Below are 23,318 nucleotides of genomic sequence, written 5' to 3'. Positions count from 1 at the left end.
TTACTACTTTCTGAAACGGTGCCCCTAAATACAAGAAATCATACGAAGGAGGATATAATTCCTCAAGTGGATGAAATTACATCAGCTGTAGTGGGAGCTCTGGTCATGTTCACAACTTCATAATTTTGATAGCTCAGGAATGGGGTATGTGTTAGTGATAATCTTTCCTGGAAACATTTTTTTGAGCATTGACCTTTTGTGCATTGATCACATGTCAGGCTAAGACTGCATTAACTGATACACATTCAGTGTCTGATAGTGCCTCATCAGCTCTGGAATGTTGTTTTTCCCTCTTAAAAGGGAAACTTACTGTCCTGGACAACTGAAGCTCTGCATATGCTCTGTAAGCCCCTAAGGAAAACGCTTATTTTTCAAAAGGAATAATGGTCTTGCAAGCCTTATTTCCACTGTTATCTTTTTATTTAAGTTCTTTCTTGTATTTCAGAGGAAGATAAATAAGATACAGAAACTCAAAACCTGAGAGCACGTGCTTTATCTTGCAAGAGTCTGGTTGCCAACAGCCTCCTGCTACAGCGACATAAGGAGTCAGGATATAAAGTCCTGTCTTCAGTTTGTTAAAATGTGTACTTGTTAGTCAAATCCTTCAAAGAATATTTAACCCAAATAATGCTAGACTGTAATAGAAAACAGCCAGGGGACCCAGATCTTGTCCAACCATCTGTATGCTGAGATAATGCAACACCATCCCTTTTCTAACTTCAGATAGGTGGGGCCTTGTGGTGCTGCTATGCAAAAAGAACTTACTCAACCAGCCCATTACTCTGAGCTTTCGTTCAGAATTCATGTAAAACATCTTAAATATATTAGCAAAGCAATATTTTTAAAAGGTAGACTGAGAATTTATACTGAATTAAAGCTGTACAGAGGATATATAGTAGCAAATAAAGACTGTTAAGCCTATAAAATGAGGTTGTAGATTCTTCTGCTCTTGCACTAGCCCTTTTTCTTCTTTCTAATGATGTGCAAAATTCCTATTTGTAAGTTAAGGCACATTCACTTTAGGATGATATTGTTTTTGTGTTGTATGTTGCTTGATTATCTCCACCTGATCTTTTTGAAGCATCTTGGGCTTATGGCAGCAGCTCAAATGACAGTGAAGCACAGCCACTATGAGAGAGGAAAATGACATGGAGTTAAAAAAAAAAACAAACAAACACAAAAAACTGTACTAAGTATGCATGTTTCCACCTCTAGAATAATGAGAAAAGTCTTAAGTCAGAGAATCATAGAATAGCCTGAATTGGATGGGACCCACAGGGCTCATCAAGTCCAACTCCTGGCTCTACAAAGGATCACCCAAAAAGCAAACCATATGTCTGAAAATGTTGTCCAAACACTTTTTGAACTCCGGCAGGCTCCCTGAAGAGCCTGGTCCAGTGCCCAACCACCCTTTCAGTGAAGAACCTATTCAAAACATCCAGTCTGAGCCTTCCCTGCCATAGCTTTATGCTGTCATTGAGAAGAGTGCGTGCCCTTCTGCTTGCCCTCCTGAGGAAGCTGTTGGCCACGATGCCCTCTTGTTGGCCCTCTTCTCTAGTCCCGCAGAACCCTACTAGTGATGGGCTAACAGCCCAGTGTAACCGCATTTACTATAATGTTTTGAGCCCAACCCATCACATCAGCCACTTGTTCACCTATTGTATTATGTATGTGCTTATCTAGCTGTATGCTACACATGTTGTCCAGGAGGAGACAGTGAGAAATGGTATCGAAAGCTTTGCTGAAATCCAGATCACAACTGGCTTCTCGATCAACCAAGATGGGTGACCTTGTCATAAAAGGAAAATAAATTAAATAGGAGTTTCCCCTAGTGAACCCATCTTGGCTGTGACCAGTGACACAAACCCATCCAGCTGGAGCAGCAGAATCCTGCACAACTTTGGGGTTGGTTGGGAGTTTTATCGTTACCACAGTCACAGTCCTCTAGCTCAGGGGTCCAACAGTCTATTGTCAGTGTTGAAGACAACAGAGTCAAAAATGGTACTAAACTTCTCTGCTTTGTCTATGTCCTACTTGTGAGGTGACCATCCCCACAAAGTAACATACTAATGTTAGCTCTGATCCTACTTTTTGCTGTTAACATATTTAAAACCCACCCTTTTTATTGACCCCCTTAGTACTGGCCAGCTTCAGCTAATTGAACTTTGGCCACACAAATTTTCTCCTTACAATAGCAAACAATCTCTGTAGTCCTCCCACGTTGTGCAACCTCAGTTCCAGGGGCGGCCTCACGCTTTTTTTTCCTGGCTAAGCACTAGAAGAACCCTGTTCAGCCAAGCTGACCTAATAATAAATATTATCACAGGAGTAATTTTAGGATATTGCCTGAATGATTTGATTATATATCTCAGTTAAGGCAGAGGGATTTTGGAATGATGTGCACATTCCTCACTTAGGTCCAGAACTAAATTAGGTTCAGGTAATAAGCAAGTCAAACACATGCAGCAGGAGGGTAGTTTTCTTCTAGCACAGTCCTCTGCAGATCACACATGGTGAAGAAAGCCTATGTGGTCAATACCATGAGTCACTACTATGCCTACATTTTTACTGTGTTACTGGCAGAAAAAGCAGGGAAGAGACATGCATAAGTTTCAGTCAAAATTACTTCCAGTAAATCACGAGTGACTTCTGGTTAAAATAACCCATCCTGAACATGACATGATGTAGGTACGGTTTAAATAAGGCTAATCTTTCTTCAGGATGCTCATAAATACACAAGCTATATAAATCCATCGTACATGCGAACACATAACCAACCATAACCAGTCAGAATAGAGTAAAACAGTCTCTACTGTTAATCCCCACCACCCACCCCCAAAATAAGAACAATTTAGAGCTAAATGAACTTACAGTCACGAGGTTCAGTTCTATTGTTCCAGTTTTCTCAGTATCCAATTTTCTAAACATTTCTGTGGTAGTAGAGAGAGATGACAGACAAGAATGAATACAGGAACAATGACTGGAAAGATTTTCTCTTCCCTGTGAGGAAAGTTTTCCCAGATTACAAGTTTATGACAACAGCCTATAACCCAAGCCACAAAGGGCCACTGTGAAGTCATCTCACTTCAGACAGAAACATTAGAACTGCAGACAGCGTATGTGAGCTACCTGCAAAACAGGCAGAAAAGGAGACTGAACGTTTTTCATGGTTCAGTCTGTAATATTAACATTCTTTGTCAACATAAAGCTGTTAAGAAGCATATTTATATTTTTAAAATCAGCATTTAGTTGTGTGCGCAGAAGACTGACCCTGATTCTGCAGCCTGGCCTAAAATACTGATGCCTGGTTCTAGAAGTAGCATGTGGGATGGGCTGCAGGATTTGTATCTCGGCTTAAAGCTGCCTTGGTTCCAGTACAAAGCTTTCTGCATAAAATAACCTGGGCTTGAAAATGCAGAGCAACAGAGTCTGTTTAGTTATTAAACCTGTACTCACTGAACAAGGTTTCCAGACGAATCAAACACCGGACAAAGTTATCAAAGTCAATGATGAGATCTTCGTCAGCAAAACGAGCCACGATTATTTGATGTAACTGGCAGTTCAGCTTGAACCCTGAAATGCGATGACAAGGATTTAAAACAAAACAAACAAAAACAACCACAGGAAAAAAAAAAAGTATGCTGCCAGAAATTCAGTGAGCTGCTCTGGGTTACCCTCCAACCCGATCCATTCTATGATACTACGAATACAAATACCTGCTGCTTCCAGCGCTCTCCTCATCTCATACGAATTCATGGTACCGGATTTATCCACATCAATTTCCCTGTAAATTTTCTGCAGGACACAAAACGTTATCAAAAATTCAGAGTGTGTTTTGGCTTTAGTCAGAAGTCTGAAGGCAAGGCTGACATAGCCATGGGCACTGAGGGCTAAAACCTTGGGGGCTGAGGACACACGATGCATGGTGGGTGAATGGTGGGAGGTGAGTTATGAACCTGCCCAGCAGTGTCCCTGCCTTGAGAACTGTGACTGCCACCCAACTTCTGGCCTCAAGCAGACAGCAGGCTGCCAAGCAAAATGCCCCAAGAAAACTCAATTTTTATTTCCTACTGCCTTATGTTCTGGTAGACTCTGTTTGGGGGGAGTTTTTGGTTGCACTTTTGGTTTTGCTAGGTAATTGACTTGGTCAATTAGTAGGACAGATGTGGGGATTAAATAACTCTGGGTTTACTATACCCATTTAACTGCTGTTCTTGTTTCCTTGTCCATTCTGCCCTGATCCTCTGAAACTAACATCACTGGCAGGGGAGAGAGGCTTTGTCTCTCTCAGACTGAAAGACATTTACTGACTCTTTGATAGAGTAAAACACAGCTTGCACTGACCATACACAAAGGTGCAGCATACAGAAACTCACAGTTAAACTCTCTAATACCTATATATCGTATGAGACAAAGCAATCTACAACCACCTATACATTTTATTTACAAGAAGTTTACAAGAAGTTGTGTCTTACCTGATATTTCTGAATCTTTGTCCAGAGTGTGTGGAACTCCTTCAGTCCCAGTTTTCCACTCCCATCATTCTTGTTTGAGTCAAGGTAATATCTTTGGAAGGAAGGAAAAGGATTTTCCTTCTCTGTGCTGAGTTTTACAGGGACACACGTGACTTAATTTAAAAAAAAAAACAACCTGCAATTAAGAAAAGGATGCAAGTCCTCTCTGAAGTGTGCAGTTTTTTGTTTGTTTGCTTTGTTTGAACAAACTCATCCTGTAACTACACAGCTGTTCTCCAAGGCTTCTAGTCTTTCTAAACCAATAAAGTGACTGATTCATTTAAACTACAATCAGTTCAAAAGCCCTTCCTGCTTCTCCTCTAGCAATTTTCTATCTTTTCAATATACATATAAAAGAAGCAAAGATGATGCCATTTTGCTCTGCATAGTTGGTCAACATCTGCAGTTGTAGGTGCACGACTTACAAGTCTGGATTATAAACAGGAAAAGCCACAATCAAGCCTTCTATTTTGAGATTTCTTGCACAAACAGCTAACAAAAGAACTTAGGCACTCATTGATTCTCTCCCTAAAACCACTAAAGAGTCCCTTGCTAACTGCTGTATTTTACACCAGATTATAGCAGGGCATCACTTTGTTTTGGTAATTTTCCTTTCTTTCCTGAGTACACAGTTCAACTCCCACTGTGCAGAGAAGCTGGACACAACTATTCTTAGGCTTGAGACCTTCATCCTACACTTTCGCACTTATTCTTAGATGCAGAAGCTCCTAAAAGCCAGCACACTCTCTGGCTCCTGGTATTTGTTTGCCTTGTTTTCTAGTTGCTAGGTCCTTTTGATTTTATAATGCCCTTACCAACCCCAGCCAGATAAAAAAGCAGTTAAGTGCATGTTCAAACTCTACCAGCCAAGGCTATTCACACCACGCTGAAAGCCAGTGCCTTTTCCCAGCACAAACTCTGTCACCGGATAAACTGTAACACGCAACAGCTAGGAAGACTTCAAAGCAAGTGGCCCTGTCTGGAAATGGACTTTTTTCCCCATCACCCGAAAGGATTCACTTGTCATGGTCAGCAGCTAAAACAAGTGCTACCATTTTTATTTGGGGGAATCAGAGGAAACATGCTTTGTTGCCTCAGGAGGCACTGATATGATAGTATGGACCTCTCGCTGCAAAGGCAGCAGCTCACCTACTTCAGGCAGAAAAACAGCATCTAGGAACAGCCTGAAAGGATACATCTAGCATGTCAACCATTATTTTGCACGTCTCGATACTAAAGCCATCAGATTTAATATCTTGGCCTGTAAAGAAAGAGCGAGAGACAGGATTAATGTTTCTTAATACTGTTTCTTCTCCCCCCCCCCCCATATGCAGAGGCACAGTTGGACTCTGCAATTACACAAATTGGGATGCTAACTACAGTCACTGAGGCACTTGCAGCAGGAGGCGCCCTTATGGCCATCACTCCACAGTGCTCTCACAGCAGGATTCTGCAAGGATGTAAAGATCCTGCATGATTCAATGCCAAGTACCAACAACAGCATCCCTTGATTACTATCAAGCTCTAATCATAAAATCATCTAGGTAGGAAAAGACCTCCAAGATCCTGAAGTCCCACCATCAGCTTGGCCTACCAAGTCCCATCACTTAATCAGTCCCTCTTGCTGGCAGTCAATTCCCTGTAGCAGGCACTGGGATAAAAGGCACCCATATGCACCAGGTACCCAAACACACCTCACTGAAGTGCACACACAACCTGCGAAACAGCTCAGGCACAGTCCAAATTTCTCTGCAACCCCCTGAAGGAGTAGAACATGTGGTCTTGGCCATACGGACAATCTCTGCTCATGTGGTGCTCTCATGGCCACAGCAGGGCCATGGTATCCACTGGTATCCATCTGAAGTCACTGTTGGAGCAAGGTACTTACGTTTAGCCATGATTTTATTCAAGATACTGCGCAGCTCGAAGGCAGAGATCTCTGCATCCTGTGGAACAGAAGAAAAGAAGCCTTCACTAAGAGCTGTGGACACCATCTCACAAGCATCCTACATTTGCTAGTTGCAATTAGCATCTCTTGGAGTTTGTCAGTAATGTGGGTCTACCTTTACCTCCCATGAAACCCACCTGCACCATGTGCATTGTATAGTTTGGACCCCACTGGCCCTGAAGTGGCTGAGAGTTGTTCCTCTTACCCACTCAGCTGTGCCCCCAGTAAGACATAACAAAATACTCACACTTCCTGCTAGCTGTCCAAAAAGCTTTTTGAAGCTAGGTTCAATGTCATCTTCACTGATCTCAGTCTAGAAGAGAGAGACAAACACGGAATATGGAAAGGAGGAACTTTTCTGCCTGAGAAGGACTTGACACATTTCCTTGCCCCCAGTAAAACACAACTTAAATGGCAAAGTTGAAGGTATGGAGTGCATTTACTTTGATTTTAATCAATTTTTTTAGGGTTTCTTCAAAATGTTGGTGTTGCAAACACTGCAGGAACTAAGAACTTTTGCAATAGTTTTCATTAAAAAAAAAAAAAAAAAGTTAAAAGACACAACCAACTACAGAAGTTTACTGTTGCTGCTACTACTGTTGGACTAGCTGTCCTCGTTTTAAGAAAAGATTGCAAAAATTAAGCTCTCATTAAAAAAAAAGAAATCCTATAGACATACAGAGACACAGTACTGGAAGGAAGACATTCTCAGCCTTGGCATGACTGAAAAAACGGTGATCCAATTCTTATTCATGAAAACAAAATCCCATGCAAAATCACACCTATGGCTAAAGGCCTGTGCTTCCAGATTCCCTGAGAGCAAAGGGAATTTCCCATGGCTTCAGTTACATCTGCAGACAGCACCTGATCCTGGGCACCTGGAAGGTCCAAGTTCACCACCACAGAAAAGGGACAACAGTTGTTTCCATTATTGCTTACAACTCTCTTTTTTAGACATAGAACTATGCATATCCAAAGATTTGTTTCCAAAGTGGGAAAACAGTTCTTGAACATGCCTGCAAAAAAATGTCACCTGACTAGGCCATGCAGGGAACAAGACAGTCCAAACCCATTTATTTATGGCAAAGATATCTCAATTTAAAATATTTAAGATATACCTCGTCAAAATTGGCCTCAATTTCATCATCTATAACCCTAGAAAGATAAAGAAATTGATATTAAAAACAGAAAAGTCACTTTTCTGGTACTTTTGCTTCAATATTTAAACTCTTTTAATTATCATAATAACAATGCATGTTCAAAGCTGGAGTGTTGAACCACAGACACACAGCTGGCATCCCATTTTTTTCACTGCTACGGAAAATATGCAAGGAGAGGTTACAGAATAGTAGAAAGATTTGTGCTTGCTGGGAAGTTGCTATGGGGATATGCTATCCCATACTCCTTCCCAAGGCCTCAGCCCACATGCTCTCTAGGACAAGACACATCTACAGCTAATGGCGTGCTCTGAACCAGCCCTACTGAAACCCAGCTTAGCGTTATCAAAGATAGCATCTGACTGAGCAATTCATTTGAATTTTTTTCCAGCATGATTTCAAATGCGTGAGCTGTTTCTTGTGGTCAGTGTGCTCACAAACAACAGAAAGCACACGTGTTGCTCCCTCTCCCTGGGGCTTTTTTGTTTTAACCTGTGCTCTGGGACCCAGCTGGCTACAGTCCAACAACTAAAAGCATCTGCCCAGACAAGAATTACCACAAAAAAAAAAATAAAAATCATCCCATTCCTAGTAAATAATCCAAAGTAAAAAGCTACATACTTTGAGTCTGCATTTTTCTCAGAGAAGACTCGGAGGCAGAAATCTCCGTTTTTGTTGGGTTCGAAGGTAGATGGTACAATAATATATTCTCCTGCAGGGAGCTTGAACCGGTTCAGCACTTCTCGGAGGTTGATAAAGGTATTAGATTTTTCTCTTGCTTTGTTTGTCAGGAAGAAGTTTTTGCTCAGATGAATATTCGTCTGGCCAGAAAACTTACAAAAAGCAAAGAAACAGAGAAAACCCACTGTTTGCATGTATTTGCATTTATAAATGACAAAATAAAGATGACAGCTAGGTCTGAAAAAAAAGATATCCATTCCTGCAAAATGAAAGAGGAAAGAGGAAGAGGGTGGGTGTCTCACACCACAACACTCCTGAGCTGTAGGTGCAAACTATCTCATCTCACTAAGATATTCAGGCCATGCTTTTATTTTGCAGATTGTGAAGACATTTGGCAAACTCTTCCACAGCACATCTTGAAGGCTGGATGTCTTACAGCTGATGTCTCTCTGAGCCCCAGAGCTGGTGCCACCAGGGTACCACAGCTCTGCTCCGCCTGCAAAGTCAGGCTGCCTTCTGACAGAGAGCCCAGTTATGCAGGGCTCTGGGAATCAAATAAATGTTGCATATTTTAAAAGTGTATTTGGAGTGTGACATGCAGAATACGCAGGGTTTTAATGTCTGGCTGTCTCAGATCTAGAAGTAATCACTAGCAATGTGCACAGCTCAGAAACATCCCCTTCCCCTTTGCCCAGATTTTTAAGAATGCAAAACCCCTCAAACCTGTTTGTGGTGATGTTGGGAGAAGACAGTTAAGGGACTGTAGTTCAAGTCTTTTTTTTAAATGCAAATCGGGTTTTTGGACCACTATGTCAAGAATTGAGGGGCTGACAGAATATTGCTAAAGGATTCAAAAGCACAGCATTTCCTTTATGGTGAAACCATGTTTTACATAGCAGCCACTTACGCCACATGCCGTTCCTGTGCCTCAAGAGGGATTTGTGTGCACCCACACAGGTGCAGGAAGCCATGTCCTAAGGTCACCCTGCCATTTTGCTCAACCTCATTCATTCTTTTGAGGAGCAATGACTCAGGTGTCTACAGCCCTGCCTCATATTGCACAGCTATACAACCCCTCTTTGATCTCTGGGGCATGCTATTAACCACCTGAAGGTACAACCTGAGAGAAAAGAAGGACAGTGCTTAGGGAAATGGGAATAAACACCTCTGTGGAACATTAATTTTGTGTCAGGCATGAACTCTGTGCAAACCAGGAACAAGTGTGGGTCTTAGTTGGGAGAAAAACCATGAAAGAGAAGCTTTTGTGAGTTTCTGCTGTACAGAGAGCGCTTACCTCAACCCAGGACATTTTGAAAATGCAACATGTGCTCAAGCCCACTACCACAATGAAAGGCCACTAACTTTAGGCTCTGCATAGCCAATATGGTCCTTCAGTGAAGGAGGATCCTCTTAACTGTTTCTTCCCACAAGTCATTCAGCCCCATCTCTGCACCTTGAATACCAATGCACTCTACATACCTCTGGGGGCACCTGCAGGGAGAAAGGAATGGTGTTAGTTGTGTATTGAACAGGGCTCCAGGGCTACTGCTTTTCATTGCTGGTTACCAGCTACATCCACACAAGAAAAAAAATAAGAGCTTGAGAGTGAAGGTGAGTACTGAGCCCCTGTGTTTCTTTGCAGTTTTCTGCTTCCTTACAGGACCAGGGAACCTATTTCTGCATTAAACCTTATTTGCCTCTGGGTACCAGATTCTTTGGCAAACCTTTTCCTAATCTGGGATACTGAGAAAGCAAGCAATTACTTATATCACCTACAGCTACAGAGCAAACCCCAGACAAGACTATTATTCCTACTTCCAGTGGCAGGTAAGTGCTGCTTTGTATTTCTGAACAAAATGTCCTGGGTAAGGAGCTACCACAGACACACCCCTGAACCTTTATTCAGCAGAAAGGGTTTTGCAGGTGTTTTGGCTGGTTCTGCTGTTGGGTTCACACTTCCCAAGCTGTGCAGGTGTCCCAGTTAGCATCACATCCCTGTTACAAATGCTCTTCTTCAGCCTCTCTTTACCACAGCCTGACAAACAAAGCTCAAACTGTATTTCTGTACTTTACAGGTGTTTTTTTCATTTTTAAATTAATTTTCTGCTCCTCCATGTGGAAGCACAGAACAATAGGTGGGAAGGGGTCTCTGTGTGTCATCTGGTTCAAACCCCTACAAACCCCTGTGCTTGACCAGTATTTTGGTGGAGGTTAATTTTATAAACATATAAGTGGAATTTTCCTCGCATCTGCTGGTGTCTGACTCAGCCCTGCTGAGTTTGGGCCAAATGCCCAGGTTTTTTTTCCTTTTCCTCCCCGTGTACCTTACTTGCCTCATAAATTGCAAAGCCGATAGTGTGCATGTCCTCTCCCATCTTCCTCTGCTTCCTCCGATGCTTCTGAATCAGGCCAATGAGGAAAGTGCAGCCCCTCTCAGGATCGTCAGGATCCTCATCTTCTTCCTCCAGCTTGATTAAATACTGTGGATTTGTCCAGAAAGTGTCTGGGAAGTGGATTTATACAAACTGCTCAGAGTTTTGTTTATCAACACGGCTGCTTTCAAAGATGTCAGCTAGGACAGATGCAGCTCTGGCTTCCAAATCAAGCTCTGACTAACACTCTCCTCCCAGCCTTGCAACCACAACTAGACCCTTATCAGGGAGCTATGTCTTCCATGAATGTACACTTTTTGGACATCAGTCCCCACTACCTCACAGTCACATCCACAGTACACCCCAAACCAGTGAATACGAAGGACAGGAATTTGCAGCAACAGGGCAGGAGGGATATGTCAGGCATGCAGGGCTGACCATGCCACAAAGCCAGCACCAGGTCAGATGCAGAAAGGTCTCACTGCTTCACCAGGACCATGGCTTTAACCCAGCCCCTTGCACTGGGAGAACAACCACCCGGACACTGAAGCTCCCAGAGCAAGAACAAGCAGGAGAGCAAGCGTTTCTCCAGGAGAGCAGTGTCTCCACACTCTTACTCGGGTAATTCCTGCAGCCCCCTGCAGTAGCTCCTCGCCTCCAGTTCCCATCCAGCTTCAGCAGGCTCCACTTCTTGTACCTGTCACTTGCCAGGGTATCTGGAGTCAAATTGCAGATCTCCAGGCGGGAGTAATGCCTCAAGAAGTCGTTGAACGCCATCCTGTGGGAGGCAATGCCACAGAGAGCATCTCCTCAGCATGGACAGTTTTTCCGGCTAGCTACCTTGTCCATCTCCCCCCTCTCCTGCTGCAACTTAGCACTAAGATTTTAGATGAATTTGCTCACTCATTTTTGAGAGTGTGGTGGGAGAAGGTACTATGTGTGGAAAAAAGGCTTACTTACCAGAACTCCCCATCTTCATGTCTCCTTGTCAGCCGCTCCCGCACCTCTGGGTCAACACCACTCCAGTTTGGGCAGCTGAGAGACAAACCCACATTAGCTACAGATTAGTAAAGGATAAATCCTAATGTAGCTGATCTGGCTCAACATATTCTCAAGTTTTCAGAAGTTCACCACTGAATTTGTTTGGGCTGTTAAAGAAGCAGAAACTACACAAATGCTTGCAGGAATCACCAACCAAATCACTGTAGCTAGGACAAAAGCAGGTGTTTGCACAGAGGGTGCTGGACTGGTGGGAGATACAGTGGTGGGATGCTTCTTTTAAATAGCTCAAAGTGATCACCACAACCAGATGTGACTTTCAGAGGAGTTTTAGGTAGGGAGAAAACAGAGGACAGCAGAAATAGAGCCACATCCCTGCAGCCAACACTAGTAGGCAACACGCAAACCTCTGACTCACTTGTCATTCCATTTTCCGGTCCATTCCACTTCCCCCCAGGGATTTCGGATTCTGATCAGCTTTTGAACACTTCCTCTGAAGTTCACCTGAGGGTAGAAATGTATGTAGAGTTACCCAGGGACTCAGCACTGTGCTCCCCTTCATCTTTTTAACAGGAGTTAAAGGACATGGCAGAGTAAATATTTCAGTGCTACACACGATAACGTATATGCACAAGCACACACTCAGCTAGTCCACAGACATAAGTCCTGAGTTAAACTGATTTTGAATGAGCACCCAAGCATGTCCAGAGAAAGTTTACAGCATGCACAAATCAAAGCTCAAGTCAACCAAAATATCCATTTTGTGCTGCTAAGGAAATACCTCTTAGAGGATTTCAAGCAGAAATAATGTAAAGCTACTCCAAGACCGGCAAAAAGCATGTGCAAGGGGATATTTCTTAATAATCATCATCTTTATAGTATAAACTGCCCGCTCACATTGAAATGTTCCCCCCCCGACCTGAACTAATCAATTACAAGGGATGGGGTACTCAGCGTGGCCCTGGTGCTGTCAGCCACAAGCCCTCTGACCACTCATGCGCCCCGCAGTGCAGCAGTACCTTCTTGCTCTTTGAAGAGGCCCTGGCGTGTTATCTGCTGATCGCTGTGCACACAGAGCCCGGGCCAAACAAAGCGTTATGAGTTTCAATAGGAACAGCCATTATTTTTGGGAACACACAGCACCAACTGGCGGCAGGAGCTGGGGCACCGCTAGAGCTTGAAGCAAAGCAAACAGCAGAGAATAGGCAGAGCACAGAAGTCCAGGGATGGGGTTCCAGTGTCCAAGATGAAGTCTCCTTACACAGCCTGCAAATATCTCCAAAGGAAAAGCTTGCATAAGTCATGTCCATTTGTGAATTAAGGCCAAATTCCCTCTTCACTGCTGCTGCTGTGAGAGGAGGACCAAGTACAAGCACACCAACCTGCCTGTTAATGCTGGTCACCCCCATGCAGCATTGTGGCTGCTGACTCACCGCACCTCACTCTGTTTCAGGGACTTCACAAATAATGACTGAGGTGGCCAGAAGTCCTTTACACATATGAAGGATGCCACGGCCTGTCTGCTTTCTTCTGGTTTTGCTCACCTTAACTTCACCAGTCACCTACTCTTTGATAAGTACCTGCCTTTCAAACACTGTGCTCTACTGAAAGGCACTGCTTGCTATTATTTAAGGGACAACAATAATTCAATTATTATTATTATTTTTTGCTTGGCACCTGTCTCACACACGTTGCTGTATATTTAAGGCCGCCCACTGCAGACGTGTTGAGGGCCACATTGTCATCAGAGCGTAGTGTGCCCTCTGCAGACAGCTTCTCACCTCCCTGCTTACTAGGAATCAGCAGAGAATATATATACATATATGTGTGTGCATATATATAAGATTTAATATAATAAATGTATATATTTTTTTTTGGTCAAAAACTCCAAGAAGTCAAGTTTGTGTTTTTCCAAAACACATGGATTAACTCAGTATTTCTTCAGAAAGAGACTCAAAAAACTGTTTCTGCAAAAAGGGTTAGACTGAAGAATTTGTGTCTTTGAAGGCAAATCTGTTGCTGCTACAGCCCAGGGAGGACTATGCTCAGGGCTTGCCGTGTTTGACCCTGTCAGGGCAGAGCACCTACCTCTTCTGCCCCGGTGACAGAGTATGCGTGTCCCTTCACCAGCTTCTGGGATGTGACTGCCTCCGTTTCGGCCGCACTGGTGATCTGGAAGAGCAAAGAAACTCAGCATGCCTGGTGCAAGGGGGACTCAGAGGTGAAACTCCAGCCTCTACAGGAGCTTTCAGCTCACTGGGAGGTGGCAGAGGTGGTTTGGCTGCTGCACAGGAGCAATGAGAGCAATCCGGAGTGTTGTCAAGGGACCAGCAGGAACACAGTGGATAACCAGTCTGAATCTGCCAAGGTGTCACCAGGGATCACACACAGATCCAGTAAGCCCCAGTGCTCTGCTTCTAGACCAAAACACCTCCTTCGGCTCCACAGTGGAGTGGGAGGCTCCCCTTCCCTTCCCCAGCATCCTAGGGCCTGCCACACACAGCAACAAGGGAGAAGGCTGCACTTTGAATGCCACTCATACCTGAAGGTACACCACTGTCTCTTCTTTTTGTGACTATTGCAATAATTGTGCAGTCTGGCCTATGAACACTGCAGAAAAAAATCGCTTCTTGCTAGAAAGTGACTGCTTGATATCCTGCTCTAAAGCCACTTCAGCCTCTATTAAACATGTTTGCAATTCTCCTTCTACCTTTTCAGAAAGCATATGATCTTTAAACAAGCACAGCTTAATGCTTAAACAAGCTTGATGCTTAAAAAAATAAAAAAGAGGGTGGGATCTAGCAGACAGGATTCCTGCTGCCAATTCCTGCTCTATTACTGATCCACGGAGCTTAATTTGTGTTTTCCTGTTTCTCTGACAGACAAGAAAAGATTTTAGAGGATTTTTCAGAGACTAAAGTCACCAACAATCAGTTTACAACATGTAAAGCATCAGCACTCACCAACAAAGGAATATGTTTACTTCCTGCCACCCCCAACAAGAGATTTGTATTATTCTGGGACAAAAACCCAGATGTCACATTCTTGTATAAATGCAGACTAGTAAAACAGGTCTGGAAGCTCCTGTAAAGTCACATGTTGACATTAACAAAGTACTTGTCCTACTGTGAAGTTTTCCTCTCTTATGACTTGGATTTAACATAAAAAAAAATAGGAAAAAACACTTGAGTCTGCATTATGAATTGAGTTCTTGTCAACAGTTTACCTTCCCTTTAGCCATAACTAAGATCTAATCTCCTTTGAGTATGTTGGTTACCATAACAATACTCAAATTCATCTCACTGGAGCTAAAAGTGATGCTCAATTGCTGTAAGCATAGCCAAAGCTCGTCTTACACTGCAGATTCAGATTTTGGCAACATGTTTTCTGACAAAACCTTTTAAATGACTGGCAACAGCCCTAGCCTCCCTTGGAGAACATACCCCAGGTTGTTTTTTTGGAACCTTCTGGTGCAATTTGTACGACAAGCAGGCTGTGAGATGGACTGAGGTTGCCACATCTGAGCACAACAGGAGGAACCATTAGCAGCAGCTTTCCGTCCAAAGCCACTTAGCCTGCGATAGCCTGCTGCCAACAGTCTTTCTTGAGAACAAAGACTTAGATCAGGATCCCTAATGAGTTACTCATACAATTTTTCACCATGAACCTATGAAACAGCAGAAACTTTAGGTCTCAAGGAAGAACAACAAGTGAGGCAATGAGCTTTTACATACAAACTAATGAAATCTATGATTCAACCTATTCTCTGTTCAACCTTTGACATGTGTCATGCAAAATGGGTCAAATTCTCCAGGCATAAGGGTGAGCAGAGAACTGGTCTTCAAGATGCAGAGGAGAAGAACATCCTCTGTGGACCTCCTGCAGGTGGAGCACAGGTCCACCTTCCAGCCAACCACCCATATAGCAGCCAAGTGTCCAGCAATAAGCCCACTAACTCACATCGATGGAGCAGCCCAGGAGAGAGCCTTTCTCCAGTGCTTTCTGAATGATTTTGAAGAGGTTGGGTGGTGCCTTCTGCAGCTCATACCATTCTGCAATTCCACCAGTGAAGTCCTCAAAGCCTTCAGTGGTGGTGCCGCCAGAGAGAGCCTCATATGATCCGTTCAGCCTGCATGAAAACACATGCACACACATCAGGTTCTCTATTCTCCTTTTCTTTTGGAGACAGGCATTCTGCTGTGTGAACTGTCACAGCATTTCTGCTTCCAGCTGCACCATGGCAGCTACAAATGTGTAGTATCTGCACAGTGGCAGATGCTATGGTGAAACAGAGGCATGAGGAGTTCTTGAGCAGAGCACAGCAGCCCCCTTTGCCCAAAGATACCCACCCTGGCCCTTACTCACTTGGCATAGGCCTTCTCCAGCAGCGCGCTCCAGAACTCACTGCCCTCTGCTGAGTGCACGAAGAGCAGCTCCCCGTTCTTGGTGGGCAGCCGGTCATCCACCACGACATCCACCCACTCCCCATACTGCCAGAACTGGAAGAGAGCACAAACTCTTTGTCACTGTCCCATGTCCACCAACACCAATTTCCTGGAGGAAAAGCAAGCCTCCTGGCAGTAACTTCACCAATGCTGTACAGCTGGATCTGCAAATAGAGGAAAGACCCCAGACAGAGCCTCTGCTCCTGTGGCTCTGTGATCAGTGGCCTTTTTCCTTCCATCACTGTCACTCTCCTAGAGTTTCTCTGTGTTTTCAGCCTGTCTTTTCAACATTCCTTAAGATGTTGCAAGAGGTGTCCCACACATAGACCTGGCCAACCATGCAGGTTCCTAGCCAACAGCACCTGGGGGAAGGCAAGACCCAGTTTTCCTCATACCTGGAAGTGGAAGATTCCTGCATACTCATCCTGGAAACTTTGGTCGTTGGGAACAACACGGGCCAGAATTTCTTCATTCAGGGTGAGAGAGGCGATAGCTGCTAAGAGCCAGCAGTCCCCTGTAAGAAAAAAACAAACAGAATTGACAACTCATTATTCAAAATTATTCTCTAACTTACGTACTCCCTAGGGATTGATCATTTTAACTAGCATGAGGATCACCATGACTGCTGAGGCAATTGATCGCCACTCAGAAGATGAATCACTGCAGCTGTGATGAGATGATCCCTTCCATCAGTTTACCTCTGAAACAGATCAAGTGTATGTACACAAATACATGCCATTTCCAGGCAAATGTGGTATTTCCTCAAGACCAAAACAAACAGGCACCCATGCTGGGACTATACAAAAGAAGATTTAATATTCAATAGAGTACCTGCAGGTTAGGAAGCAGCATGGTGAAAAGGCAAAGCGCAGGGCCTGTGGGCACACACAGGTACTCTGAGGTGCATTATTTTCCTCAAAAGACCAGTGTTTTCTCAAGGATAGGCTGCTTTCCTTTCCCTTCTCCATGCTTCATAAATGCTTATTCACTTGCCATCTAGAGGTCTACCCTAGGGATGAGCTTGCCAGCCTCCTACCAAACAGGAGCTCCTTTGATTTTATACACCTCTGGAGGCTCTTGCCAGAGACCTCTTTGTCTAGTCCAACATCCAACTCTGGCGCTGGCCACCAGAGAATCAGGAGAGGTCTGAAGGCAGGCACTGTTTGCCAGTCTTACACACCTCTTCATCCTTCTTGGGATGGAGCCAACATACACCAAGCCCGTAGGCCAGAACCCCGGGGTCCCGGTTGTCTGGACAGTATTTTTCCACACCATCTCTTACAGAGCAGGAGGCTGCAACTGTATAAACATTACCTCTGTTTTTCTGTAATTATTTTCAGAAACAGATGTTATTTTAACAAAGTGGCTACCTTTCATTTACCATGGGCATGACCCTCTTTCCTGCAGCTGCATGAGGGCCTTAGTAGTGACCCTTCGTGGCAGTTCTCCTTACAGAGCAGGACCCTACAGGTCTCTGTAAGCAAACTCTTGGATCAAAAGGTAACAGGACTTCAACTGCAGCCCAGACCCGTGCTCTCCCATGCACAGCCTGCCCACACAGAGTGAAGGATTGCTGGGTTTTGTTTGTTTGTTTCAACAAAGGTGTTTTCAAACAAACCTGGCAACACAGTAAGCACTTGGGAGATGATGCCCGGAGACCTGTTTGGTACCAAGGATCCCTGATTTTAGATCTCCGAAACAGATTGCGAACTTCAGTACTTTTACAGAGAGTCCTAGAGACAGCTCCCTGCCAGAGAACAGCCCTGGCACTTTGGGGCTCTTGTGTGGCTGAACTGAATGAACACCTTACCACCTCTGAATTAATACCTTATTGCCTCCTCCCCTTCCTCCTTAACATTTTTTTCCTCCCACTGGCACTCACTGCACAACAAGTCAATTCATTAATCCAGACAAAAAAGTCCTTCTGTTGGCTTACTGAGTTAAAGGAGGTTACCACAAGAGAACAGCGGGTTATTATGGACTTACAGTAGAATTGTTATATACCAGAGACACTGTGGGCAGTGGGAGAAGGGGTTGGATGTACACATATACATGTACACCAGATCAGCTGCCTAAGCACAGCAAAATGCTGCAGGAACAACTACAAATTAGGGTGTTTTTAAGACTAACATAATCCTAAGAGAAGAAAGAGAGCTGGGATCTTCATCCTCTCATTTGTGCCACTGCCCCTCAAGCAGGGACACACATTCATACCTGGGGAAAGTTAGCAACCCTCAGTGCAACATTTAATTTATAACAAACAGGCAATCTCAAAGCACCCTGAACACTAGGAACATTCATGAAACACCTCAAAAAAACAACAACAACAAAAACAACAACAACAACAACAACAAAAAACACACACAAAAACCATAAACCGATAGATTAACTGGTCTCACCTCAGCACAGATGCCAAATAACCTACCAGCCTCAGAGTTACAGGTCCCTGGATTAAAGTTTATCAGCAGGACTGTATATAGGAGCTAGACATGTCTTTATCTGAGCTGACAGTTCTAAACTTTATAAGCAGCATCCAGAGTACACATACACAGCAGAACAAAGATGCTGCTGCTCCTCCTGTTGGGGGTGTCTTTCCTCCCAGTTGCTCAACCTGTAGCATAAACCTGAATTTTACATACTGCAGAGCTTTGCTCAACTTGGCCACTACAAGAGGCTTCCAGAGCATCTGACATTGGTGTTACTAATCTCAGAAAAGTCACAGAGGATCTCTAAGCCCTTAAGCACAATTTAGGAGTAATTTTATTTTTTTCTTTTTCCTTTTTTTTTTTTCTTGGTTGCTTCCTGTGTGTTGCCGTCAATATTTTTTCTTATTTCTATAAACAACGTTAACAAAAAAATGCTACTGCAAGGCAAGCATACATGTACATAGCCACAAGGTGTTTGGTTTGAAACAGGCCATTCTGGAGAGCTACGAGAGGCAAAGCTTCCCAGTGAAGCATCTGGAGTGGAGCACTGGGAGGGCAGCCCACGCAAGAGTCAAAGGGGTGCCATGGACCCCATGCAAGGGGTCAAAGGAAAAAATGTACATTCACCGAACCTCAAAAAAAAAAAAAAATTAAAACACTCATAGCTATAGCTTAGCAACTACATCAATGGCTGAATGTATTTATATTAACACCCTGGGACTCCAGGAAGCTGTCTGGCTAGAAACAATAGGCTGTGGCAACACACCAACAGTACAGTGGTTCCCAGTTTTGGAAAAACATGCATATAATTTTCTAAATTCAACCTACTGAATTTACTATCTTTTCCACATCTGTATTGAAGGAGGAGACATCTGTGTCTAACAGCAACTAAGAGATACCGTGCTCTGTATGCCCCAGTGTTGTGATACCATGGTGACATCCCCTCCAAAGAACAGGGTAAAGGGTGAATAAGCTTCCTCTCTGCAGTGACTTTGGTTTCTTCCCTCTGCTGTAGTGAGTCACCAATTCCATTTGCTGCCGTTCTTGGCCAAATAGCATAATTGACTTCAGACCTGATACTGCAAAACTGATTCCAAAACTGCCTTAAAGAGCTTCTTATAAAAACGAACAAACAGGAACAGAACAAAGGATAACCCAAAGCTGAAGGGGAAGAACTTTGGTGTCTAGTGAAACTAATGATCTTATTGCTCTGTGTTAGCAATCCAGGATGCCTTTTGTGTGTCAGAGCATCATCCAGCACCCATCAAAACCGATGAAACAAATCTGTCAGCTATACCTGGCCCACAGACCAAAGGCTCTTGGGTAAAAAAAACTTCTGCTCACTGATAAAACTGTTTGGTTATATGGCCTGTGCCAAGAAGCCTGTCACAGCAGGGATGGGCACATGTGCTTTGGACACCTGATCTGACCCTTCAATACTCTCAGATGCTCTGAATGGCTTAGCAACAGCTACACAGCTCCCTGTGAGCACAGGTCTGTTACTCTGTGGTCAAGCCTTCTGGGTGATAAATAGACTACAAAAGTTTTCTATGAAAAAAGCAGCATAATAACACCAAGTATGGTGTTCTAAGAGCACCTGAAGTTTTCCAGTACAATGCCCTCCAGAATATCCCAAAACGCGATGGGACATCAGTGTCAACACAGAAAGTTCTAGCAAATGACTAGCAAATTTACCAAATCTAGCAAAAAGACACTTAAGCAAGTGTCTCAGTACAAATGTGATTGTCGAGTGAAGCAGTGGCAAAAAAAACACATTTGCATGAGACAGTTGTTAGTCTCACCATGTCAAAAAGCGCAGACCCAACAAAGGTCTTAGTAACTCGGTGGCTATGCAGAGGAAAGATCAATAGCATCTGATTTTTAATCAACAGCTGACACAGAAGACAACTCCTCTGCCTAGATCTATACGAAGATAGTGAGGTGAGTCACAGCAATAGTTAGTCACATTGAAAACAGGAACACACACATGAACACTAATACTCTCCTATTCAAATATTATTTCAGGACATAAAGAAATACAAGCTGTGACTCAGTTCATGATCTTCGGTGGTACAATACAACCACATGAAAACATCTGACTGATCAACTACAGCAACAAATGCTTTCTTCAACTTTCAGCAAGGCTCAGCATTAGCAACAGCACCTCCAACATTTGCAAACTAAATTACTTCCCCCCTTCCTCCCCCGCAGTACTGCTGCTTGACAGCATTGGAATAGAAAAGCTGGAAGCCTGCAGAACGCAGAAAGCAACTAAGTGCCTTTGGAAACACTCATCTCTGCAAAATGCTAGCTGCTGAAATGAAACGACAATAGACTGCAATTTCAAGTCGAACAGTAACTTAGCTGTAAAGTTGCACATCAAAAATAGAGGACAAGTATCTGGCATGTGTGCTACACACTTGAACATGTGTTATGCCAAAGCAGTCATCATGTTACCAAGCAGAAGGAGAACACATGAAGGAGGCTGACAGAAAGCTCACAGCTTGCTCTTCTGACATAGCAATGCCAGTGACATGCTAAGGACCTGAGACACACAACGGAGCCTCATCCATGCAACTGGTGATACTGAGGTATAAGGAGAAATGAATTGACAACGTAAGGGTTTATTTAAGTCTCGGTGCTTTTTATGCAAATTGTATCTTACTGTTGAAGTACCAACCTGAATAACTTCTGAAAGAAAACATGAGCACAAATCGTTAGAAATAAGCTTCCCTATCCTAGTTTTTTACAATAAAACACAAATAGCTGCATCAAGAACTGGAACTAGGACTAGAAACTAACTAGCCACGACATCCCTAACTTTACGCTGACGAAAAGCAAACAGGCAGACCTGTCAGCTTCATTCTTTTGCCACTCTCACTGAGAAAGCACAATGAATGGAGCATATTACTCACGTTTCCTCACACTGAGACCAAGAGTTTTCCTCAACTGCACTATCAGTCGAATCCAGAATCCTGAAAGCTCTCCCTGTAATAAATGCTGCTTTTATAGAAATAAAGCGCTGCCGTACAAACTCAGTAGCATGCATGGCAAAAGCAGAGAGCTTGCAGGTGGGGCTGGGCATGTACACCTGCTTCTCTCCAGATAGCGCAGGTCTGCTGTCCCGGAGAGCCGGCAAGCAGCAGGGAATCCCTTCTTGTCTGCATTCTGCGACTTGCCAGGTTTGCAGGGCTGCTGCCTGCCCTGCAGCACGCTCTCCCTCTTGCTGGGGGAAGAAGCACCATGCTACAGGCACAGCTGCTCCCAGCAGAAATGCTGTTTCAACAGCAAAACCAAGATGCTGAGCTGAGGAGCACAAGCCAAGAGCTGGCAGCATTCAGAGACACATCAGAAAACCAGTCTGCATCATCTCTGCTCAATCAGACAGGAAGAAATCCGGTAGGATGCACAAAGATGTAGGAAGCACTGGTGCGGAAAAGTCAGATTTCTGCATGTCCTCCCTTACCTAGGGCCCCTTGGCAGATGTCCGTTCGCGTGGCTCCGCCGGCTATGAACTGCGGGCTGGCACACAGCTCCTGGGGACGACAGCAAGCCCGGCATCACTGCACCCGCAGCACCGTGGGGGGCACCCACCCGGCGGGCACCCACCCGGGGCCGGCACCTACCGTGGGTCTGCGCCACTCGACGCCCCGCGTCTTGAAGGAGCTGGGTCCCAGCTCGTTGTATCCCAGCGCGGCGGGGCCGGCGGGGAAGGAGGGGTCGTGGAAGAGGCGCCCCGCCTGCAGGCACTCCTGCCGCAGCGCCCCGAAGCGCTGGCCCAGGTAGGGGACGGCGTGGCCGTGCCGCCCCGCGCCCAGCGCCGCCGCCCGCTCCTTCGCCAGCGCCTCCGCCATGCCCGCCATGGCCGCGGCCTGCCCCGCGTCACGGGGAGGGGGAAACCAAACCACACCACACCACACCACACCAAACCAAACCACACCACACCAAACCAAACCGGTGCTGAAATGATAATCGCTGCTATCACACTGAGCGGTTACGGCCTGCCGTGCCGTCCCGGTTTTCTGTCAGTGCTCGTCCGTCCACAGCTGGTGCTCGGCGAGGGGGGGGCTTCAGCTCGGGGTGCGCTGCTGCCGCTGGCACCAGCACAGCGCTGCATTCCTCGCAGGGAGGGTTCAGAGTGTTTGTTGCATGTTTCAGGTCTGACTCACGCCTTCAGAGCGCTCCCCAGGCGGTGGTGGGGAGGCTAAGAGCACTTGGTAGCTGCACCCACCACCTGCACTCGGCGGCTGCCTGCCTCCAAAGGACAGGCACGGCATTTGGTGTGGTGTGTCCCGAGGCCTCTACGCACCGAAGAACTGTTCAGAGCCATTCTAGTGGACTAAAATTAATGCTATTGATTGAAGAAATGTGTAAAGAATCATAAAATACCACGTGCTGAGATGTGGTGGGAATTGTTCCTTGAAAACTGCAAATTGGTTGTTTTTCTTCGTTGATGCACCAAGGGCCACTTTCTGTCCACTTGCTTGGTGGCTTTGGACTTTTCGGATTTCATAAGCAAGAAGGCCACTTAATCAGGAAAAAAAAAAAAAAAAGAGACAATAGCAACTCACCGCTTTATAATTTAACCAATGAGCCAGTTGCATCCTGCTGTGAGGGATCCAGTAACCGTAGTGCTGCTCAAAAGGCATTTGTTTGGCTCCACACAGTGGCTCAAATCTGTACAGCTGCCACAGATCAGACCTCTTTTTCCAGAGCTGCAGTAAAAGCAAACGAGGGTCAGTTTAAAGCAGTGGTTTTCACTGGCCTACAAAACCA

General features: G+C 44.7%; 1 protein-coding gene across 1 annotated transcript; it reads right to left on the bottom strand.

Moving 5' to 3' along the window:
* Positions 1-384: 384 nt before the first annotated feature.
* LOC309877139 (calpain-2 catalytic subunit) lies at positions 385-22,417 on the bottom strand. Its single transcript, XM_082758275.1, has 20 exons — positions 22,169-22,417; positions 22,009-22,078; positions 16,512-16,630; positions 16,037-16,170; positions 15,632-15,800; positions 13,760-13,843; positions 12,090-12,175; positions 11,633-11,707; positions 11,290-11,450; positions 10,625-10,803; positions 8,241-8,452; positions 7,581-7,617; positions 6,710-6,775; positions 6,403-6,460; positions 5,711-5,775; positions 4,476-4,544; positions 3,717-3,795; positions 3,457-3,573; positions 2,872-2,930; positions 385-1,128 (listed from the first exon to the last, which is right to left on the bottom strand). Exons 1-20 carry the CDS (start codon positions 22,403-22,405, stop codon positions 1,105-1,107), a joined length of 2,100 nt encoding a protein of 699 aa, XP_082614401.1. The 5' UTR covers positions 22,406-22,417; the 3' UTR covers positions 385-1,104.
* Between the last annotated feature and the right edge of the window lie 901 nt (positions 22,418-23,318).

Source organism: Aythya marila, assembly GCF_965140915.1.
Source record: "Aythya marila genome assembly, chromosome: 3".
NCBI classification, from domain to species: Eukaryota; Metazoa; Chordata; class Aves; order Anseriformes; family Anatidae; genus Aythya; species Aythya marila.
The sequence above is the reverse complement of the archived record's forward strand: the minus strand, read 5'-3'. Positions and strand labels throughout refer to the sequence as shown.

Bases quoted from the DNA above. Each gene is read 5' to 3' on its own strand.
- LOC309877139 (XM_082758275.1), bottom strand. From the start codon at position 22,405: ATGGCGGGCATGGCGGAGGCGCTGGCGAAGGAGCGGGCGGCGGCGCTG. The intron at 12,176-13,759 runs GTAGGTGCTCTG...TTCTACCCTCAG, and splicing joins CTGTCACCGGGGCAGAAGAG to GTGAACTTCAGAGGAAGTGT. The intron at 7,618-8,240 runs GTATGTAGCTTT...TTATCTTTCTAG, and splicing joins GAGAAAAATGCAGACTCAAA to GGTTATAGATGATGAAATTG.